Source organism: Dermacentor albipictus, unplaced genomic scaffold, assembly GCF_038994185.2.
Source record: "Dermacentor albipictus isolate Rhodes 1998 colony unplaced genomic scaffold, USDA_Dalb.pri_finalv2 scaffold_17, whole genome shotgun sequence".
Lineage (NCBI taxonomy): Eukaryota > Metazoa > Arthropoda > Arachnida > Ixodida > Ixodidae > Dermacentor > Dermacentor albipictus.
This window is the reverse complement of record NW_027225571.1, coordinates 11,123,501-11,141,190: the sequence shown is the minus strand read 5'-3', so window position 1 is coordinate 11,141,190 and position 17,690 is coordinate 11,123,501. Positions and strand designations below refer to the sequence as shown.

Sequence of the window (17,690 nt, the reverse complement as noted above, 5' to 3'; positions counted from 1 at the left end):
AATAAAGATTAACGTTCGCGGCAAAGAAGAAATAGTGTCGTGCAACCGCTTGAAACCAGCCTATCTTGAACATTAATTCATCATTCCTTCTGTCATTCACATGTAAGCCTGCAGCATTCTGAGGGGGGAGGGGGGGGGAGCCCTTGTAGCGACTGTCCATCACTTCGCTGTGCCTCGCTGTGGGGGTCAGTGCCCCTTGCTCCGTAAATCCAGTTTACCTCACTGTGCCTCACCCTAGAGGTCATTGCCCGCTGCTCTTTCTTGGAACCGAGGGGGCTGCCCGACTGGGGGCGGCACTACAGCCACTCAGCAAACCTGCTTTTACTTTTGAATAGAGCCAGTCGACTCTCCATTCTCAAGCTGTCAAAGCGTGTATTCCTGGCCTCTGCCAAACCGAGCTCCCAACAAGTCTGTGGAAAACCAACCAAACGTTCCCACATTGTTCGGTATATTCGAGAATTTGGCTTAACCGAGTTCGTCTTAACAGAAGCTTACTGTAATATGCAGTTTTAATGCAATCAGTATTCTTAGGGTACTTCATGCACTTTGGGGGGTAACTGTCTGTCTGTCCATCCGTTGATTTTCCCACCAACTTGGTATAGTCTATGGTCTAGCAGGTAGCGCATGGGGTTGCTTTGCTGATGAAAGAGTATTCGAAACCAACTGTGGGACCAACTTGGGTCACTGGATTGTGGCACTGGGTATGTGCTGCTGTTCAGTGAACTACTTTGACGTCAACTTGTCACTAGGTTTGTGCAACCGGGTATGTGCTGCTCTTCAATGAACTTCTTTGATGCCAAGTTGGGTCACTGGGTGTGTGGCACTGGGTAGTTGCCGTTCTTCAGTGAATTTCTTTGACATTACCTTAGGTCACTAGATATGTGCCATTCTTCAGCCAAACAAAAAGAAAACCTTTAAAATTTATTCGATGTTATGCGGTACCGAACCTGCATCATATAAATTCAGACAACCTTCTCTGAATACGTATTCACACACGCACCACACGCAGACTTTGTGGCAGTGCCCCTGTTGGCACAGCTTACAGCATAGAGGATCCAAGCTGCATACATAACGCATTTCTGCAGTGTTCTTACGGCACATCACTACATTGCTTCAATGCTAATAGCATTAATGTTTACGTGCAGCATGACATGGGTTTTACTGCAATTTCTTTCTCTCATAATGTTTGTTCATGAATGTGAACCTATGTGCCTTCACCATGCATGAGACTATCACATACACAGAACAAGCTCTTCAACGACAAGTGACTTATGGTAATTATTCGAATTTTGGCTAATTGTTTTTTTGTTTGTTTTCAAATAATCATATACCAAATTCTATTGTCTGCTTAGATTTGAGGATTCTAAAAAACATGTCACTTTTAATTAATATTGACAAATATGTTGCATAGCTAGTGCCATCTAGAAAAGTCAGTATTCCAGCTACTACTAGCTGCCCGCGCCAGTAGCCGACTGAAGTACGCAAGCGACATCGCCATTTTGACCCCTGTCATATCATTTTGTGGCGTGGCGTTATCGTAATGGCACCAAACAGGTGATGCCACATTAGTGCCGCTTTCAAACGAAAAGTTGTGCTAACTGCAGAGGCATCACCAAATGTTCAAGCCGGGTGGGATTTTGGCATCGACGAGAAAAAAGTCTGTCGTTGGAGGGGGGCAGTGGGAAGTGCTTTTTGCATGCGCTGCAACGAGGATGGTGTTTGTCGGACCACAGCAGTGATGAGGACGTAGCATGAGCTGGGCATGTTCATTTTCAATAAATGCTGTTTTCAATTTGTGAACGCTGTGTTCACTTTTTTGTTCGGCCTACATTCGAGGTAATTTTTATTTTTTTTCTGGCTTCACCCTTTCGAAGCTGAGCTTAGAATCGGGGCTGGCCTAGATTCGAGTAAATACGGTAAGCGTAGCTATACTTCATCTGGCCAGATCCATCTTCATCTTGCTGAGAAAATGCAGTAGAACCTCATTCATAGATTTTTTGAAAAAAAAAAAGAAGCCAAGAAAAAAAAACATACCAACCAGGAAAGCATACAATCCTAAGTCACTAAAAAATTCTGCAGACTCAGCTGTAGATGACATCTACGTAATGCAAAGCATTGCACGAATCGTTGCAGCATGAAACACCGACACGTGCCAATATGGTGGGGCCAGAGTGGCCGTTTTTGTGGCTTCGGCAAGCTTTTGTTTACACTTCTCGTATTTGGCCTGCGCCAGCAGCCTCTTGGGTGGAGCCTGTTTGCAGGAAGTGTTGACGTGCCCACTGGGCGAGAATCATTGCAGCAGGATATGCTGATGCATGTTGAGTTCGTGGGGCCCAAGTGCCAGAGATGCGTATTCTTGCTTTAAGGGGGGGACATAGGTTGTTGAAATAAATTTGTTATTTCTTGATCAAATCTGATAAAAACTGAATATGCCCATTCAGTGTTTTGTGTTTACTTTAAATATCCAAATATATTTTGCATTTACGTAGTAGTTGCCGAGATAATAATTGTCTTCTATTGTATGTTGAAATAATTAAAATTTACCTGCTAAAGGGAAAGTTGCAAACGACATACAGTTGGATACTGCACTGCATAAGGATAGCATTGCTGTAAACAGATTCTAATTGAACAATTATTTCTCATTTCACAGCCCAGTGAAGTTCTGCGTTCATATAGGAGCAAATGTAGATGTAAATAAAAATTTGGAGCTGAAAATAAAAATAATCTGCTCGCAGAGTTGCCTTCTCAATACGTTTAGCTTCGTGCTGCAAAGAAAAAAAAATGAAAAAAAAAGCTTGCTGTTCTAGATCCAAAAATAATACAGCAAACAAATAAAGTGACCAAAAACCATGTTTTGAAAAAAAATGACAAAAAAGAAAAACTTTACTCAGTGCTATAGATTAAAAGATATTTCCATATTTACATTAAGAATTGATTAGTAAGCCCTGTAGTAATCTGTTTGCAGCACTTCAAGCTTAATGGCTTTAGCTTCATATAGCTTCCTATAGGGAAAAAAAAAAAATACTACAGCTGTAGCTGTCCTATTGTTGTCACAAACAGGCACGTTGAGCAAAACGTGTGTTTTAAGAAAAACAGACAACTCAATTTATTCAGGGATATAATAAAGTATTTACATGTTACCAGTTGTGACAGGCTCGCATGCTTCAGTGTGAAGCGTTTGTCATAAGAAAGAAAAAGAAAAAAAAAAGTTGTGTCATTTGCCGATTACTGGAGCTCTGCATTTCGCGCTCAGCGAGATTGTTTACGAGGAATGGGTTGGACGTTTGGTAGACGAGGCATCACTGCAGATCATGCATGAGATGATTATCTTTAATTGACAAAAAAGAAAAATTCAGTTAAGGCTGTTTGCCAATTACTGGTTCTCCGCGTTTCGTGCACAACGAGCTTGTTCACGATGAACGAGGTGCACGTTTGGCTTCCGCTCATGCTCGGCAAACTCCGCGCCAACGCGGCTTCGCTGCAGATTGCACACGAGATGACTATCTCGGTGGTGAGACCGCAGTCACATTCACCATTGCCTGCTGTGGCGCCGCAACTTGCGTTTTACACAAATTAGCAGAGCATTCATAGAATCGCGGCTTACAATGATGAAGTCTGTCTACACTGCATGCGAGCCAGCTGCGGCTGCATCAGCATGAGCGAAAAAATTCGATTTTCACTTGGTTACCGGTGTTGAATCAAGGTCTTGTAATTTTCCTTGAGCCTTCTTCACCTTCTACAAATCATCGGGCTGCAGTAGTTGTGCTAGAATGCCGCATGAACACTGACCGCTGCCAGAACCACTTTCATCTGCTAAGCCTATTCCGCAGTCATGGGGAGTGGCTCCGGCAGTGCTAGGCACGGGTAGCAAACAAAAGTCGGCATCTTCCAAAGCATCTTCCAAGTTTCGAAAGTGTACAAGCCCTCTTTTCTTCTTCTGTTAGCCAAATTAGTGGCTTGTAGCAGACTGAATTTGACCTCGTTTCGTGCGGAGTTTCGCACGCCCGATCAGATGATGGAGAAAATCCGCCAATGGCATGGCGTGTGTACGGTCACGAGCCTCAGTCAATGAATGCAGTTGTGTATGGGGACTACTTTTTCGCTGGCTTTTTTATTCATAGCCATTCAGCGCACAGAGTAGCAGTGGTGCGAAAACTAAACGAGAAGAGTGGCTCTTTCAAACAAGACTATTGTGGTTGGAAACTTGGAACAGCAACTGTGCGTCATGGAAAAAGGCTCTTTTTTGCGCAGTCGTCAGTAAATATACAGCTCACTGACATAATATAAAATGCCATTACAACCAAAATATTGGTTGAAGATGTGTGAAAATTTCTGAAATAATGCATCAGGCACTGTGCAATAAACAAATAATGTATGCAAAGAAATGACTTATCCGCAATTTTTAGGTTTCGAGGACTCACGTCCCCCCTTGACGGCGATGGGAAACAGAAACAAAATCGAGCTGGTGGGCAGTACCGGAATATGATTTCACAATGCTGCCAGAGTGAACAGTTATGCTGACCTCACACCACTTACTGTAAGGAATACTGGCATGATTGGGTTAACACCTGGTACAATCTTGCAGTACGCTTCCTTCACAACACGTGCTGTGAAAGGTAAAGGTGAAGATTCTTATCACAATAGGTTGGTGGCGATAGCTGTTAATGGCAACAGGCAACAACCCACGAGGCTTTTTGCTGGTGGGTTGTATACAGAAAGAGGTACTGAAATGGAAAACTGAGTGAGTGGTGGCATTTTCACTTGACCCCGGCACGCGAGTACTGCGGTGAAGCTGCCATTGTAAGTGCCTACTGCTCTCAGATCGCATGTGCCTTGCACCTGTTCTTGTTCACGTGGGATATAGCCGCCAGAAAATGTATCGTATAGTCGCAGTTTGGCTGCCGAAAAATCTTGTTTTCGACGAACATTTGAAGCAATAAAAAAAAGTGTAACTGTATTGGCTATTTTTTTATGTTCATGATGTAAACTTTGGCACTGCCAAATTGTACAAAACGGGATTGCAGCAAAGAGATTCTAGTTTGCTTTGATAACATTAAAGATTAGGCTAGTTGGTTCTGCACGATTCAAAATGTAACAGCGTGACTTAAGATAAGGATGTAAACCAAAGAGCAGACTAGAGCAAGTGCTGACTTTCAAGTGGGAATAATTTAACCAAATGAGAATATACATGTACAGTGCTATCTCTATATATTGAACTACAGGGGACTGCGGCAAATTGTTTTTCTGAAAGTTCGTTATAGTGAAAGCCTCAAGATTAACCATTCTGTCCATCAACCCATCAATTTGTCAGTCATCACCGCATGAGCTATCCATGAAAACATTGCTGCTGGCTCTTGGCCCACACTGCTGCTATTGTTCTTCGATTCTACCACCACGCACCACTGAAGCACCATGTAGTAAGAGTGGTGCTCGCACCAGAGAAGCTGATGCTGGCAAGAAAACCACCGAAAAAGAGAAAGCTCCATGTCGAGTCCAAAACGCAATATTTCTTTTTGTTTGTTTATTTTTCACATTCCTTGCCATCGACGCTGCAACTGTCTCGCTTGAGGCAGACACCTGAACTATTCCAATGTGCAAGCGCATGTTAACGACACCATCCAGAAAGTGTGGCCATGTGGCATCCCCGCGAGCACGGAGGTTATATTTTATCACGCGCGTAGCTGGTATGGCTGCAGAAAGAAGTGTGTATAGAAAGAAAGGCAAAAAAAGGAAGAGATGCGCCTCATTTGGTAGGCAGCGCTTGTCAGGGTGGAGCATTTGCTAGCAAAGCTGGATCCTTTGTCGCCTCCGCAATAGAAAAAAAAGAAAAAAAGGGAGAGTCCCCTCCTGTGTTTTTCTCCTCCAGCGCCATCTCAGATTTTCCAAACCCATGCACCACGGCGTCCACTCTCTGCACCTTGTTGTCTGCTTGCCTACTGTTCTGGCTGCCATGAAAGATACACAGAAATCTAAGAATCCTCGGATTTCAGAATATTAATTCTTAGTACTGAGGCATGGCTAACATGGCATGGAAACTGAATGATGATCATTATTTTGAAAAGTTCGGTGTTCTGAAGTTCCTAGTACTGAAATATGATTATGTTCAAACTATAAGCGGTCAGCAGGGGATTTCCAAAAAGTTCGTTAATCTGAAAAGTTTGTTAGTGTGGTGTTTGTATAATAAGGTTTTACTGTACATACGTTGTGAACAAAAAACGAGGGAATAGGCACAAATTGCAGCACAGATAAAATACAGTCTACAGATAAAATACACTTATAAATACAGATAAATACACAGATACACAGATAAATATACAGATAAACATTCATATAAATATATAAGTACAGATAAAATACACTTATAAATATATTCAAGTGCTCTGAAAGTCCCATTGTTATAATTGATGATTGTTATAAAATGCAGTCTGGTTGTAACGATGAGTCATCTTAGGAGGATCAACTTATGCAGGAGAAAAACTCATTTATAACAGTATTTTATTCACCGTGTATTGGATATAACGATCAAAATGTTGCCTTCTGGATGGCGTTTTCCATGCAGAATAGTCGAGACATTTGCCTTGCTAAGTTCCCCTTAAACAAACGATGCCGAGATGGGGTGAAAAGTCTGCCCTATACGAGTTCGTATCTGCCGCTATTACCGTGCAGCATGTCCCGCCTGTGCGTCAATTGTGAAAGCCACAGAGAACATCGCGAGTTGGCGCAATGTGCCACAAGATGGCGCGAGCCGCTTCGGGTCTGCATTGCTGTGATAGCGCTCCACTATGCTATGGAGCTTATGCTCCATGCAGGAAGAGAAAGAGGAAAAGAAAGAAAGCAAAAAATGAAGCTGTGCCCACCCCTTTTACATTCTCTCAGTGAGTGTGGAAATATGCCATGGAAGCAGCGCCATGTATGTAGATGCAGTATAAGATGGTGCCGATAAAGTGCAAAGATGTGTCGCTTGAGACGAAGCTGAAAACTTTGCAAGACTCAGTGAAATGCGAGCCCGTGCAGAAGCACCGTGGTCATGACGGCTGCAACCAGGGGCCATGTCCCTAGTATCAGGCGGCCTTTGTGTGCCAGGGCGAGACCCCCATGACAGCGAAACTGACATGGTGGAGGCCGTTGACATTACTGAGCTCTGGGAGCACATAGCTACTGACGTTGAAGCAGGTGGTGCTTGAATAATGGAGTTTTTGAGTACAGATAGTGCTGCCACGTTCTGCAAATAGATATTCAACACGGTGATCGTTGTCGTGACAGACGGCAGCATTGTGCGATGAAGGCAATGACAGCGGCGGCAGGGACAACGAAATTGACAGTGGCCTGTCTTTTGACACTGACCCCGATCGAGTAGCTCATTGATTTAATGCTAGCTAAGTTATTGCAACCAGTGTTTTTGCCGCAACCGCTGGATGTGAAGCACGCCATGGTTGTGAACCTGAAACTTCCACAAAAGCAAGTGCAGATTTCTGACTATTTCAGCGAGCCTAACGCTTGACACCATGTTTAAAAGTATAAACATTTAATTTTTCAATGCTTACTTTTGCAACGTCCACATTTAGTGGAAGCGGCAAACTTGGTTTTGGATCTTTGAAGGCATGTTCGGTAGTGTTTTCTATTTATTATTATTATTTTTTTACTACAATCCAGATATATCGATGATCACTTATAATGATAGGATTTTTGTTCTTAATATCGTTATAAGTGGACTGCACTGTAACTAGGTTGCATGAAAAAAAAAAAAGCAGGGAGGACTAACACTCAAGCATTTTAACCAGGCAGAAAGAAGTACCTTATTTATTTGCATAATTTGTGCACATTTTTTTTATTATTGTTGTTTTGGGCTTCGAAAAAAGTTGTGCACAAATTAAGAGAAGATTTCACAAACGTGTCCTAAATAACATTTACAGTGGAACTCCAATTATGCTTCTCCTGATTTTTCAATGTGCTCAGATTTACGATGGATTAGTGCAGTTCTGGTGAACACCCCATAGAGACAGTGCATTAAAAACCTTGATTGTACGGCCTGAGATTAAGCACACACAAGGCTCATATCACGACACACACGAAACTGTGAACCCAGACTTGTGAGAAGTGCCGCCAATTTACGGGAGCTCCCTCAGGGCACCGTCCCATCCATCATAAAGGGGATATTGCCTCTTTACATGTGAAAGCTCAGACTGATTTTTGGGCTTCCTCCTAGTCTTCTTTTGCCTCTCCTCAAGTTCTCTGCCGTCTCATCGTTCATTTTCCTTCCCCCTCTTCACGTTGCTCACCCACCTTTGTCCCTTCATTGCCATTTCATTGCACTTTCTCTCTTTCGGTGTTTTCTCACAGCAGCACCTGCTCCCAACACTAGACATGTTCATGTATACAGGGAACTCTTGTTAAGACAAACTCGGTTGAGCCGAATTCTCGAATATAACAAACAAGGTGGGAATGTTTCTTTGGTTTTCCATAAACTCTATGGGCAAAAAAAAAAAACCGCTTAAGATGAACCGCCTCATACATGCTCTTCATTTAAGACGAATATTCGGAGTGACCACCACTGCTACAGATCTTGCAGGCTAGGGTGCCTCGATGCACTGCGCCAAGAGGTGCGCGTCGAAGCACCCTACTGGAGGCCTGCAGCACAAATAACACGTGGAAAGAGATGAAAACAAGAAGAGGAAACAAAAAGAGACAGTGACGTTTCACTTCTTGAATGGTGGCGACATGCAAGCATACGAGTGCTATAGCACACATGAAGCTATTGGCCCTCAGTGCGTTTGGACTGTCCGCAGTGCAAATCGTATTCAAGACATAGCGCGCGCGGCTGTACCATACGCAGCAGCCGCCAGAATAGAACACCTCTTCCATTCGCTTACTGACTAAATTGACAAGCATAGTGTCAGCACGCACAGGCAAACATGAGCACATCACACTTGATGACTGCGGACGCTCACTGTCAAAACGCTGTCGTGACGACTCATGGCAGCAGCAGCGAGTGAAGTGACCTTCGTGCTGTCTGGGCTGTCCATCGCTTCAACACAATCTGAGCAACGAGAACACAGTGCACGCAAAGCTATGAGCCATCAGCCCACCTAGACTGTGCCCCCAAGCAGATGGCTTTCAATATAAAGCCCCCGCAGCCGAAGTACAACACCCCCCTATCTCCCTTTCCCGGTGCCATGCACACAACAGAAGACGACGCGCTTCCCCACCCCCATTTCCTCCTGTGCACAGACGAGATTGACTGTCGCATTCTTTAACTCACACACACACCGTACGGCGCACGAGGATGGTGTTATCACGAGACGAACCCAATATGTCTGTATTGCAAACAAAACCTGTAAGAACTGCCAGAAGAGGTCAACCCAACGCACCTCTACTTACCTTCCTCTTCCGCGATGCTTTTCCTTATTTCTCCTTCCCCACTTCGCTCAATGTTGCCTAGGCTTTCCTCTAAATTTCGCCAGCTGGGAACCTGCACTAATGACCTGTGAGGTGGCAGATGCCTGCTTGAACTCCCTAGTGAACTTTTTCCAGCAGCACGAAGGCACAGAAGGATTTTTAAGGTCATTAGGTGAGGTGACATAGTTTGTGGCTGCTCGCCGATTTGCAAAGCGCCAAACATTTATCATGTACTGGATAAAACCAAGCAAGAGTACCACTTGAAGACAGTTTTCTATTAAGTTCAGCTAAATAAATACTTTTTATGTCATTTTTCCCCCGTTGTAAGCCTACTTAATCTACCATTTTGGAGTAAGATATCTGGATGCACCTGGTCATGTAGCCAATTATTGTTCTGATAAGACGAACAAATTTTCATGGTCCCTTCAAGTTTGTCTTAAAGGAAGTCTACTGTACAGCCGACAGCATCTTTAGCATTGTGCCAAGCTTGCTAACTTTGTACTGTGCCAAGGGCACTGTTGGCTGCATACTTTGATGCGTCCAGTGCCAAGTCTTGTGGAAGTGAAACTATCTCCAAAAGCGATCACCCGACAATAATTCCCTAATGTGTACGGGAAGCGCAAGAACATGTACGAAGCTTGAAGTGATGACCCATCAAAAGAAAGGCACTCGAATTGTATTGGGTACACGTTCATGCACGTAGTTCAGAGCCTTGTTTATGTATGAGTACGCAAAGCTTCTCGCACGTCTGTCATTGGGTTTCCAGTTTTCTGCAATTTGTCATATCATGCCAACGCTGCTGGCTGCTAGTGCGCATGCGCTGACGGGCTGCTGGGAGGCAAGAAAGGGAGTGCAACATATGCAACTAAAGGTTTCGTACACAAACCAGGGTGATAATTTAGGGCTGTGCAAATTATGCGAGTAAATACAGTGCAGTCTAACACACTTATAGCGTTATCGGTTTTAACACTACTCGGATAAAACAATAAGCAGCTGCCGCACCCTAAACTTTGTTTGTCCTTGGGAAAATAAACCGCTTACTACAATGTTCCCATGCTGCATTATTGACCACAATTGAACCTCGCAGTAACGAAATGACGGGGAACGCAAATAAAATTTGCTTTTGCTAAAATTTCATCGTTGCAAAATGACAGCATAAATAGGGAATGCATCTCAGAATGGAACATTACTGTCAAAATTCCGTTAGCCTACTTTGTCAAGGCTTGCTTGAGGATATAAAACTATTGCTCACAGCACAAAGTGTGCCTCATGCTTCCATCAGCAGTGGCAGCACTGCCATGGAGCAGTATTCTCGAACGATCGCTTTGAGAGATATGATCACCTTTGCAAGATTTTGCGTAACTTGGCACCGGACGCAGAACAACAATGCTTTACGCACGCAGCAGCATTTCTCCAGTGCACATTGTCGCCCGTAGATGCCAATGCGTCTGGTGCCAAGCGCGAAAGCAATTGTATCTTGTATACCCGAAGGCAGTCAATCTAGATCACAGCTCCTTCGTGCAAATCTGCATCTGGCATTGAATACGCACGCAATGCATGTCGGGTGGCACTGAAACAAGTGTTCTTGAAGCTAGGGATGCATATTCCCGGACGATCATTCAATCATGGCCCGATGCATGGCAGTCCACGCTGCAGCCGCCATCTCAAGCACCATAAACAAGTCCACGTCAGTGGTACGTGGATTTCTTTGTTTTGCTGCACTTTTCTCGCCAAGCGCACGTTATGCATTGCACTAGGTGTGCAAAAAACCATCATCACATGGCGATAGCGACATGCGTGCCACATCAAACAGGCTATCAAAAACAAGATGGCGGTCATGGTGTGTTTTCGGTGCATGCAGTCACTTCCAGCGCTTGATTGTTTTTGTAAACAAAAATGGCAGCGTCCATGCAAGCGTAATGTGATGGTAAATAACGAAATTTTTGTGCAAAGGAAATGCATTTGAGCACATATTAAAGCCTGCTAGCCTTGCACAAGCAGGTAATATGCATGGTGATGTTCCGGCAAATTCTGTTGATGCAGGATTGTAGTTCAGCGGCATTTTGTTGAGAGGTACAAAATGCATTGAATCCCTTGCCATTCGCCAGGGATACGAAAATACTTCATTGTCACGAGAATTTTGTTGTCGCAGGGTTTTGTTACCACAGGCTTCGACTTTACAGCAATTAAATCTGGCTACTTCATGCCTGCGCCTTCGTGCCGCCCGCCCTACACGGCACACCTTTGAAAGCCCCTCTCTTGTGTCGCTTCCACCCCTCCGATGTCAACAGGAGGGTGGCAGGAGATGGTGGAGGGGCACGCGAGGCTGGTGATGCGATGCATGCGATGCATGCCATGCAGGCGGTTCTGCACAAAAGTGGGTGTGGCAAAGTGGCTGGAATTTCGTTATTTCTTTTCTTGTTTTCTTTGTTTCAAGGCAATGCGGTGAAGGCATGCAACGTTGGGTGTGTAGGGAGGCTTTGAAAGCTCCCTAGGCGAGTTAGGTGAGTGATGATCAGTGGAACACCTAGTGAGGCCCTTGTTGGGTCTTCCACCACACACTTGCTGTTGTGTGGGGCCAATCGTTTAATGTGATCTGTACGCACTGCATTGTCTACTAAGCACATGCAATCATTGTGCCAAGATGCTTGCAGCAGATTGTATCCATGTTCACTGGGAAAGCTTTCTTCATGCCTGTGCTGCTCCTGGCTGTGCTCGGGTGTGGCAAGTAGTTTTTTGAGCCAATGCTGCTTGTAGTAGGCTGTTTTCATTTCTTCAAGCTGCGTGCTCTTGAAATGGTCCCGCTCGAAGAGGCCGCAGAGAACAGCGGCGCTTAAGGGTTAGCACATAGTAAAAGTGTGCACTATGTTTACGACGGCGCTGTGCATTATGCCACAAATGCTGTCGCAAAGGTAGTTCTGAATGCTTATCGTGCTTGGATTGGCAGCAATAAATTATTCCAGCAGGCCTGGCAGTGGTTATATTCTTTGCCAAGGCCATCACCACGCCTCCATTCATGTCCACTGCTTGTCACTGCACTCGCGCCAAAGCCGCAGTCATTGTCTAGACTGGTATCTGCACTTTTCTAAAAGGTGGAAGATCTTTTGCGGCACAGCATGGCGTCAGCCACACCACCAGTTGAAGTGGTGCAGTTAAACTTTATGCGGCAAAAGTGATCATAGTGCGCACTAACAGGTAGGTACATGATGAGCCACTACAGCAAGGTAAGCCAATACTTTAGTCTCTATGGAGACTGGGTCCCGGATTCGTTGCAACTACATCTTAATCTGCTACATATTAATGAGGTTTTTGCTGTGTCAGGTCTTTCCATAGCAAACACGCCTGCCGTGAACTCAACTCTCTCCAATTTCTGTTTTGAAAATTGTGCATTACTACATTTATGGGAAATGCATTCATAAAATATCTTTGCATAAACATTTTCTTAATACGTTTAGTTTTTTTTTTTTTTTTTCGGGAACCAACTGTGATTTTTTGTGTCTTACCATTCTCGTGGGCCAGTCCAGGAGATAGCACAGAAGTAAAAATAGCACTAGGGTACTGCCGGTACCACCTTGTGGTTTATACTGATCGCACGGTGGTAAAAGGAGCTGAGCCAACACCACCTAGATAGCACAAGGCATGTTCACTCCCATCCCTGCATCATGCTACGTGGCCTGAAATTGTTATTGTCAAGGCTGGCGCGACGAAAGCAGTGACTTGAAAATCGCTACGGCTTACTCGGGAACATCCCCATTAGATGCTATGGCAGTCAGGCCAGGTAGAATGATGTCCTGGATCGGAGTGAACAGTCCTTGTGCTATCGGTGGTGTTGGCTGAGCGCTCTCACATTCTTCCTTCATGACAGCTAGTGCTTGGAGACACCGTCGTTGAAAAGCTGTACCTCTGGTCAAAGATGCAGATGCTGTCATTATAGACACTGTGCCTTAAGTTGCAATGTCTTCTTGCAACCGCTTGGCTCCTCTCGTCTACGAGTAAGGCTCTGTGGTAAGGGGAGCACCACCCATAACACATAGTACAACATAGTGTCACAAATAACTACCTGCCCAGGCATGCTAAACTCATTCCTGGATAGCAACTGGGGTTGTTTTTTCATAATTTATGTCTACGAGAGCATAATTTGATTCATAATAAAAGGCAGAACATAGTATACACGAAAAAAAAAAATTATTGTTAGTAGTATGAGGGCAGAAACTCTTCTTGGGTCGTTTAAAGAGATGGCACATCAATACAGGTGCCCTCTACTACTGGGGTTAAATTTATTTTTTCTGTATTTATTGTTGGAAGCAAAAGTACAATTCGGGGCAGGTTAGGTTTTATTATTTCAAGAAACTTAAGCATTATTTGCAATCATTTAATACACACCAAATGTATGAAAATAATTTACTGAAATTTGAGTCATGGCACTTTGTCATGTACTTAGCTGTAAATTGCACATTGTTTTGGTCCATCAAAAATACCATTGGTAGTGCATTTGGTAACAGGACATGTAATAACTTGTTTCTGGACATTTAATAAAGGTATTAATTCTTTTAGTGAAAAAAAGCAGCTAAAATTTAGTCCGTGGGTAATATCACGCCATTAATTTGCAGTACATCTTTACTGTAATCTTGTCTTTTATTAACTATTGTTCATCAACTCAGCCTTCTCCTCTTTTACTTAGGGGACTAATCGGCGCTTTCTGTATTTTTCATCATTCAGGATGGCCACATCTGCTTCTGGGGCTGCCCAGGAAACCTCATCAGTCGAATGACGGCACCAGGGGTAAGCTCTTTTCTCCGCCAGTTCATAGCTCTCTCGTGGCATGGCTCACAAGGTGTCTACAATGGAAGGTTGCTAAAACATAATTATTTACAATAACAATATACAGAACTTTAATACGAGCAGTTGAGAGCGGTCACCACCATTCCCATTGACATGGGTGACATTGTAGAGCAGTGTGTGCAAAATAATTCATCATCATCATCATCATCTTCATCATCATCATATTTAATTCCACTGCAGGAAAAAGGCCTCTCCTTGCAATCTTCAATTACCCCTGTCCTGTGCCAACCGATTCCAACCAGCTCCCGCAGATTTCCTAATTTCATCGCCCCACCTACTCTTCTACCGTCCTCGACAGCGCTTTTCTTCTGTAACCCTAATTGTCCACCGGTTATATAACCTATGCATTGCATGACTTGCCCAGCTCCATTTTTTTCTTATCATGTCAATTAGAACATCGCCTATAGCCTCCCCGCAGGGGCGTTTGTGTCAGCAGGCGTTTGGTGTGTTGCGACACCAAGGACCTGAGCACATGAGGGTCGGACCCTCCCGCGTGTAGCCGTGCGCGGCTTAGCCGTGTCTGGGAAAAGGGAGATCCTGGGGGTTGAGCCGATGCTGAGTGTTCGGACCTTTAAGGCCCCCTGGCGGAGGCAACACACCCCTTTGGCCTCTGCTTCACATAGACGGCACCTCCAGGCTGACCCACCTGGAGGTAATCGGCAGTCGCCTTTTCCTGTTCCCCTCTCCATCTTCGTCTTTCTCTCGCCTTTTCCTCTTTCCTGTCTTCTCTTTACTTTTTATTACTTCCATATTTCCTGGCGGCAAGGGTTAATATTGTGCCTTATGCCCAGCCTTGGGTATAGGTATTTGGTTATAGTGGGGATGTACCTCTGGCGTGCGCAGAACTGAGTACTTCCCGTTCTGTGCCGTCCCCTGGTTGGGCTCCATGGTAGGTGGCGGCCATCCCTACCGAATATATTATTATTACTTATGGAATCAACTTTCCCTCCACTCCCTGATCGCTCCTTCAAGAGGGGGCGCACCGAAGATTCCTTCAACTTCTTCATGAGTCGGAAAGAAACATTACCAAATACCATGTAATTCACAGTCAACATGAAAGCAAGACAGTCCGAACAATAGCTCCTTTTGTTGTGGCAAAATCATTGACAAACTCCATCGGCCCAGGCTACAAAGTAACTGAAATGGCAAGCGGCGACCTTCTTCTTGAAGTTTGTAACAAGACACAGTACAGTAAATTGTCAAAACTAATTGCTTTTGGGGACATTCCAGTTTCAGTAGGCCCACACAGATCTTCGAACACTGTCCGCGGTGTCGTCTCTGAAGATAACCTGCACAATCATAGTGAAAGTGAGCTACTTGAGAGATGGCAAGATCAAAATGTAGTAAAGACCCAGAGAATAACAATTAGGCGGGACGGCAAGGAAATCCCCATGAAACGCGTAATCTTAAGTTTTGGAACTAGCAATTTACCAGACTCAATAGAAACAGGATACTGCAAACTCCGTGAAAGGCCATACATTCGTAACCCACGCCGATGCTTCAAGTGTCAGTGGTTCGGGCACAGTTCGCAAAGCTGCCGAGGCTGCACTACTTGTGCAAAATGGGCATCAAACGAGCACTCATCTGACGCTTGCACGTCCACCACCCGTTGCGCTAACTGTGGCGGGGATCACCCAGCGTACTCCCGTTCTTGCCCATCCTGGAAAAAAGAAAAACAAATCATCGAAATCAAAATCAAACTGAACCTTTCCTTCCAAGAAGCGCTTGCGCGCTTCTCGATGAACCAATCTAGTCTGACCTACACCAATGTGGCGCGCCGGGGGGCAGCGCTACATCATTCGGCGGCCATCCAAGTCACACGGAGTGTGACAGCGGTCACGCCATCAGCCCCCCCGACCGGAACAGCCAGCGCTGTTCGGGCCCCCGCAAAGGACGAACAGCAGTTCCTCAGGCCTGTTGGACCTAAGGCCACTGCGCGTGCAGGTAGGCCCACAATCCCTGCGAACGCGCCCGCTGCGCAAGCACTATCCACCGCCTCAGACCAGGTGATGGATGATGTGGGAGTCCTTCGGTCTACCGGGGCGCAGTCGCTGCTGTGCCTAAGGCTCCGGACTTATTCGCCATTGCGAGGAAAACCTCTCCCAAATGCCTACCCCTCGACCGCGCGCCGTTTTCCCCGGGCGCCGCGGCCGCGTCCCGCGACGTCATGCTACGCGGCCCTGCGATTGGGTCGTGGGGCGTGACGTAGGGAAGAAGCCCCGACTGGGGACGATCGCCGTGTGCGGGGGAGTCGTGCTGCGAGAGCGACGAGCACCGGTCACGAGAGGCAAGCTGCAAGGTACGTGAACGACCAGCTATTTGTGTCCCCAACGCCCCGGCCTGGGGACGTTCACGTGCTTTGTTAGCTTGCGTAAGTGTGACTTGCTGAGTGGCTTTGCGTTCCGCCCTTGCGGTAGTCGCAGGCGCTCAGTGCGTCACATTTTGCGTGTCCGAACCGTCGCAGACCATTGTCGGTGACGGGAAGCGCTAGGTAGCGTTTGCGAACGCATTTCGGCCCGCGCGCGTAAACCATTGTTCGACGCGGCGTATAACCCGCCTTCCTCGCCATCGGGCCCCACGGTGGGCGCCAAATTGTGGGCTCACAGTACGTCTCCGCGCACGGCGTCGCCAAGTGGCCCCCGAGAAGTGGAGCCTCACGACGCGGCACGACGGCGCACGGCGATAGACCCACCGCAGGTTCGAGCACCGAGCCGAAAGACCTGGACGGCTCTGGCCGTACGCATGGGCGCTCTCCCAGGAACACACGGCGTCCAGGACAGTTAAGGCGTTTATTGATCACCAATGGCCAACATGTACCAGACTGCACCCAAACACACGGAATACCCCCTCAGGCGACGACCACCATTGTGAATTCGCCCTCGCGTTGCCAGACCTTTCTGGTAAAAGAAACGCGTTACTCTTGCTTTCTGCCTCTGCGAGCGAGTGTTTCTTTCCTCTCGGGATTTCCCGCACAGAGGCCAGCGCGCCACTGTTCCAGCCCGCCCTAACTAGATGTCAAAAAGTTTGCCCGTTTGTTCAGTGCTTGTATTTCTTCTTGCTTGAATAATAGGTTTAGCCTTCCTCGTGTGCATAGCCTTGTTTTCAAAGTGCCCCGCTTCTTACCCCGCATCGCCATTGTACGTAGCTGTAGAGGGGCGCTTGGTGCCCTCATTCTTTTGTTGTCTCGTCTTTGAGACTCGCCGCGTAAGTGTCCGGAAAGCGGGGGCGTGCGACCACGGGAGCGTCAGATGAGGGGAAGGTTTGAGACATTGGACGCCTCAGACATTGGTGTTGCCTGCGCCCGAATCCGTTGCAAGCCCTAAGGGCACGTGTCGCGGGTGCCTCGTGTGTGCGCGTGCAAAAGGGGACGAAAACCACGTCCAGCTGGCTTTCACCATCGCTGCTACCCCTCTCGCCTCAGACATTGGTGTTGCCTGCGCCCAAATCCGTTG

General features: G+C 46.0%; 1 protein-coding gene across 5 annotated transcripts in view; it reads left to right on the top strand.

Annotated features, from left to right (window-relative positions):
* Positions 1-17,690, top strand: part of LOC135909425 (tRNA (34-2'-O)-methyltransferase regulator WDR6) — a 443,227-nt gene that overhangs the window by 129,435 nt on the left and 296,102 nt on the right. For all 5 annotated transcript variants that reach the window (XM_065441378.2, XM_065441379.1, XM_065441377.1 and 2 more), the window contains one exon: positions 14,116-14,178. In XM_065441378.2, the coding sequence (XP_065297450.1) occupies positions 14,116-14,178 (63 nt within the window). The remainder of the gene's footprint in view (positions 1-14,115; positions 14,179-17,690) is intronic.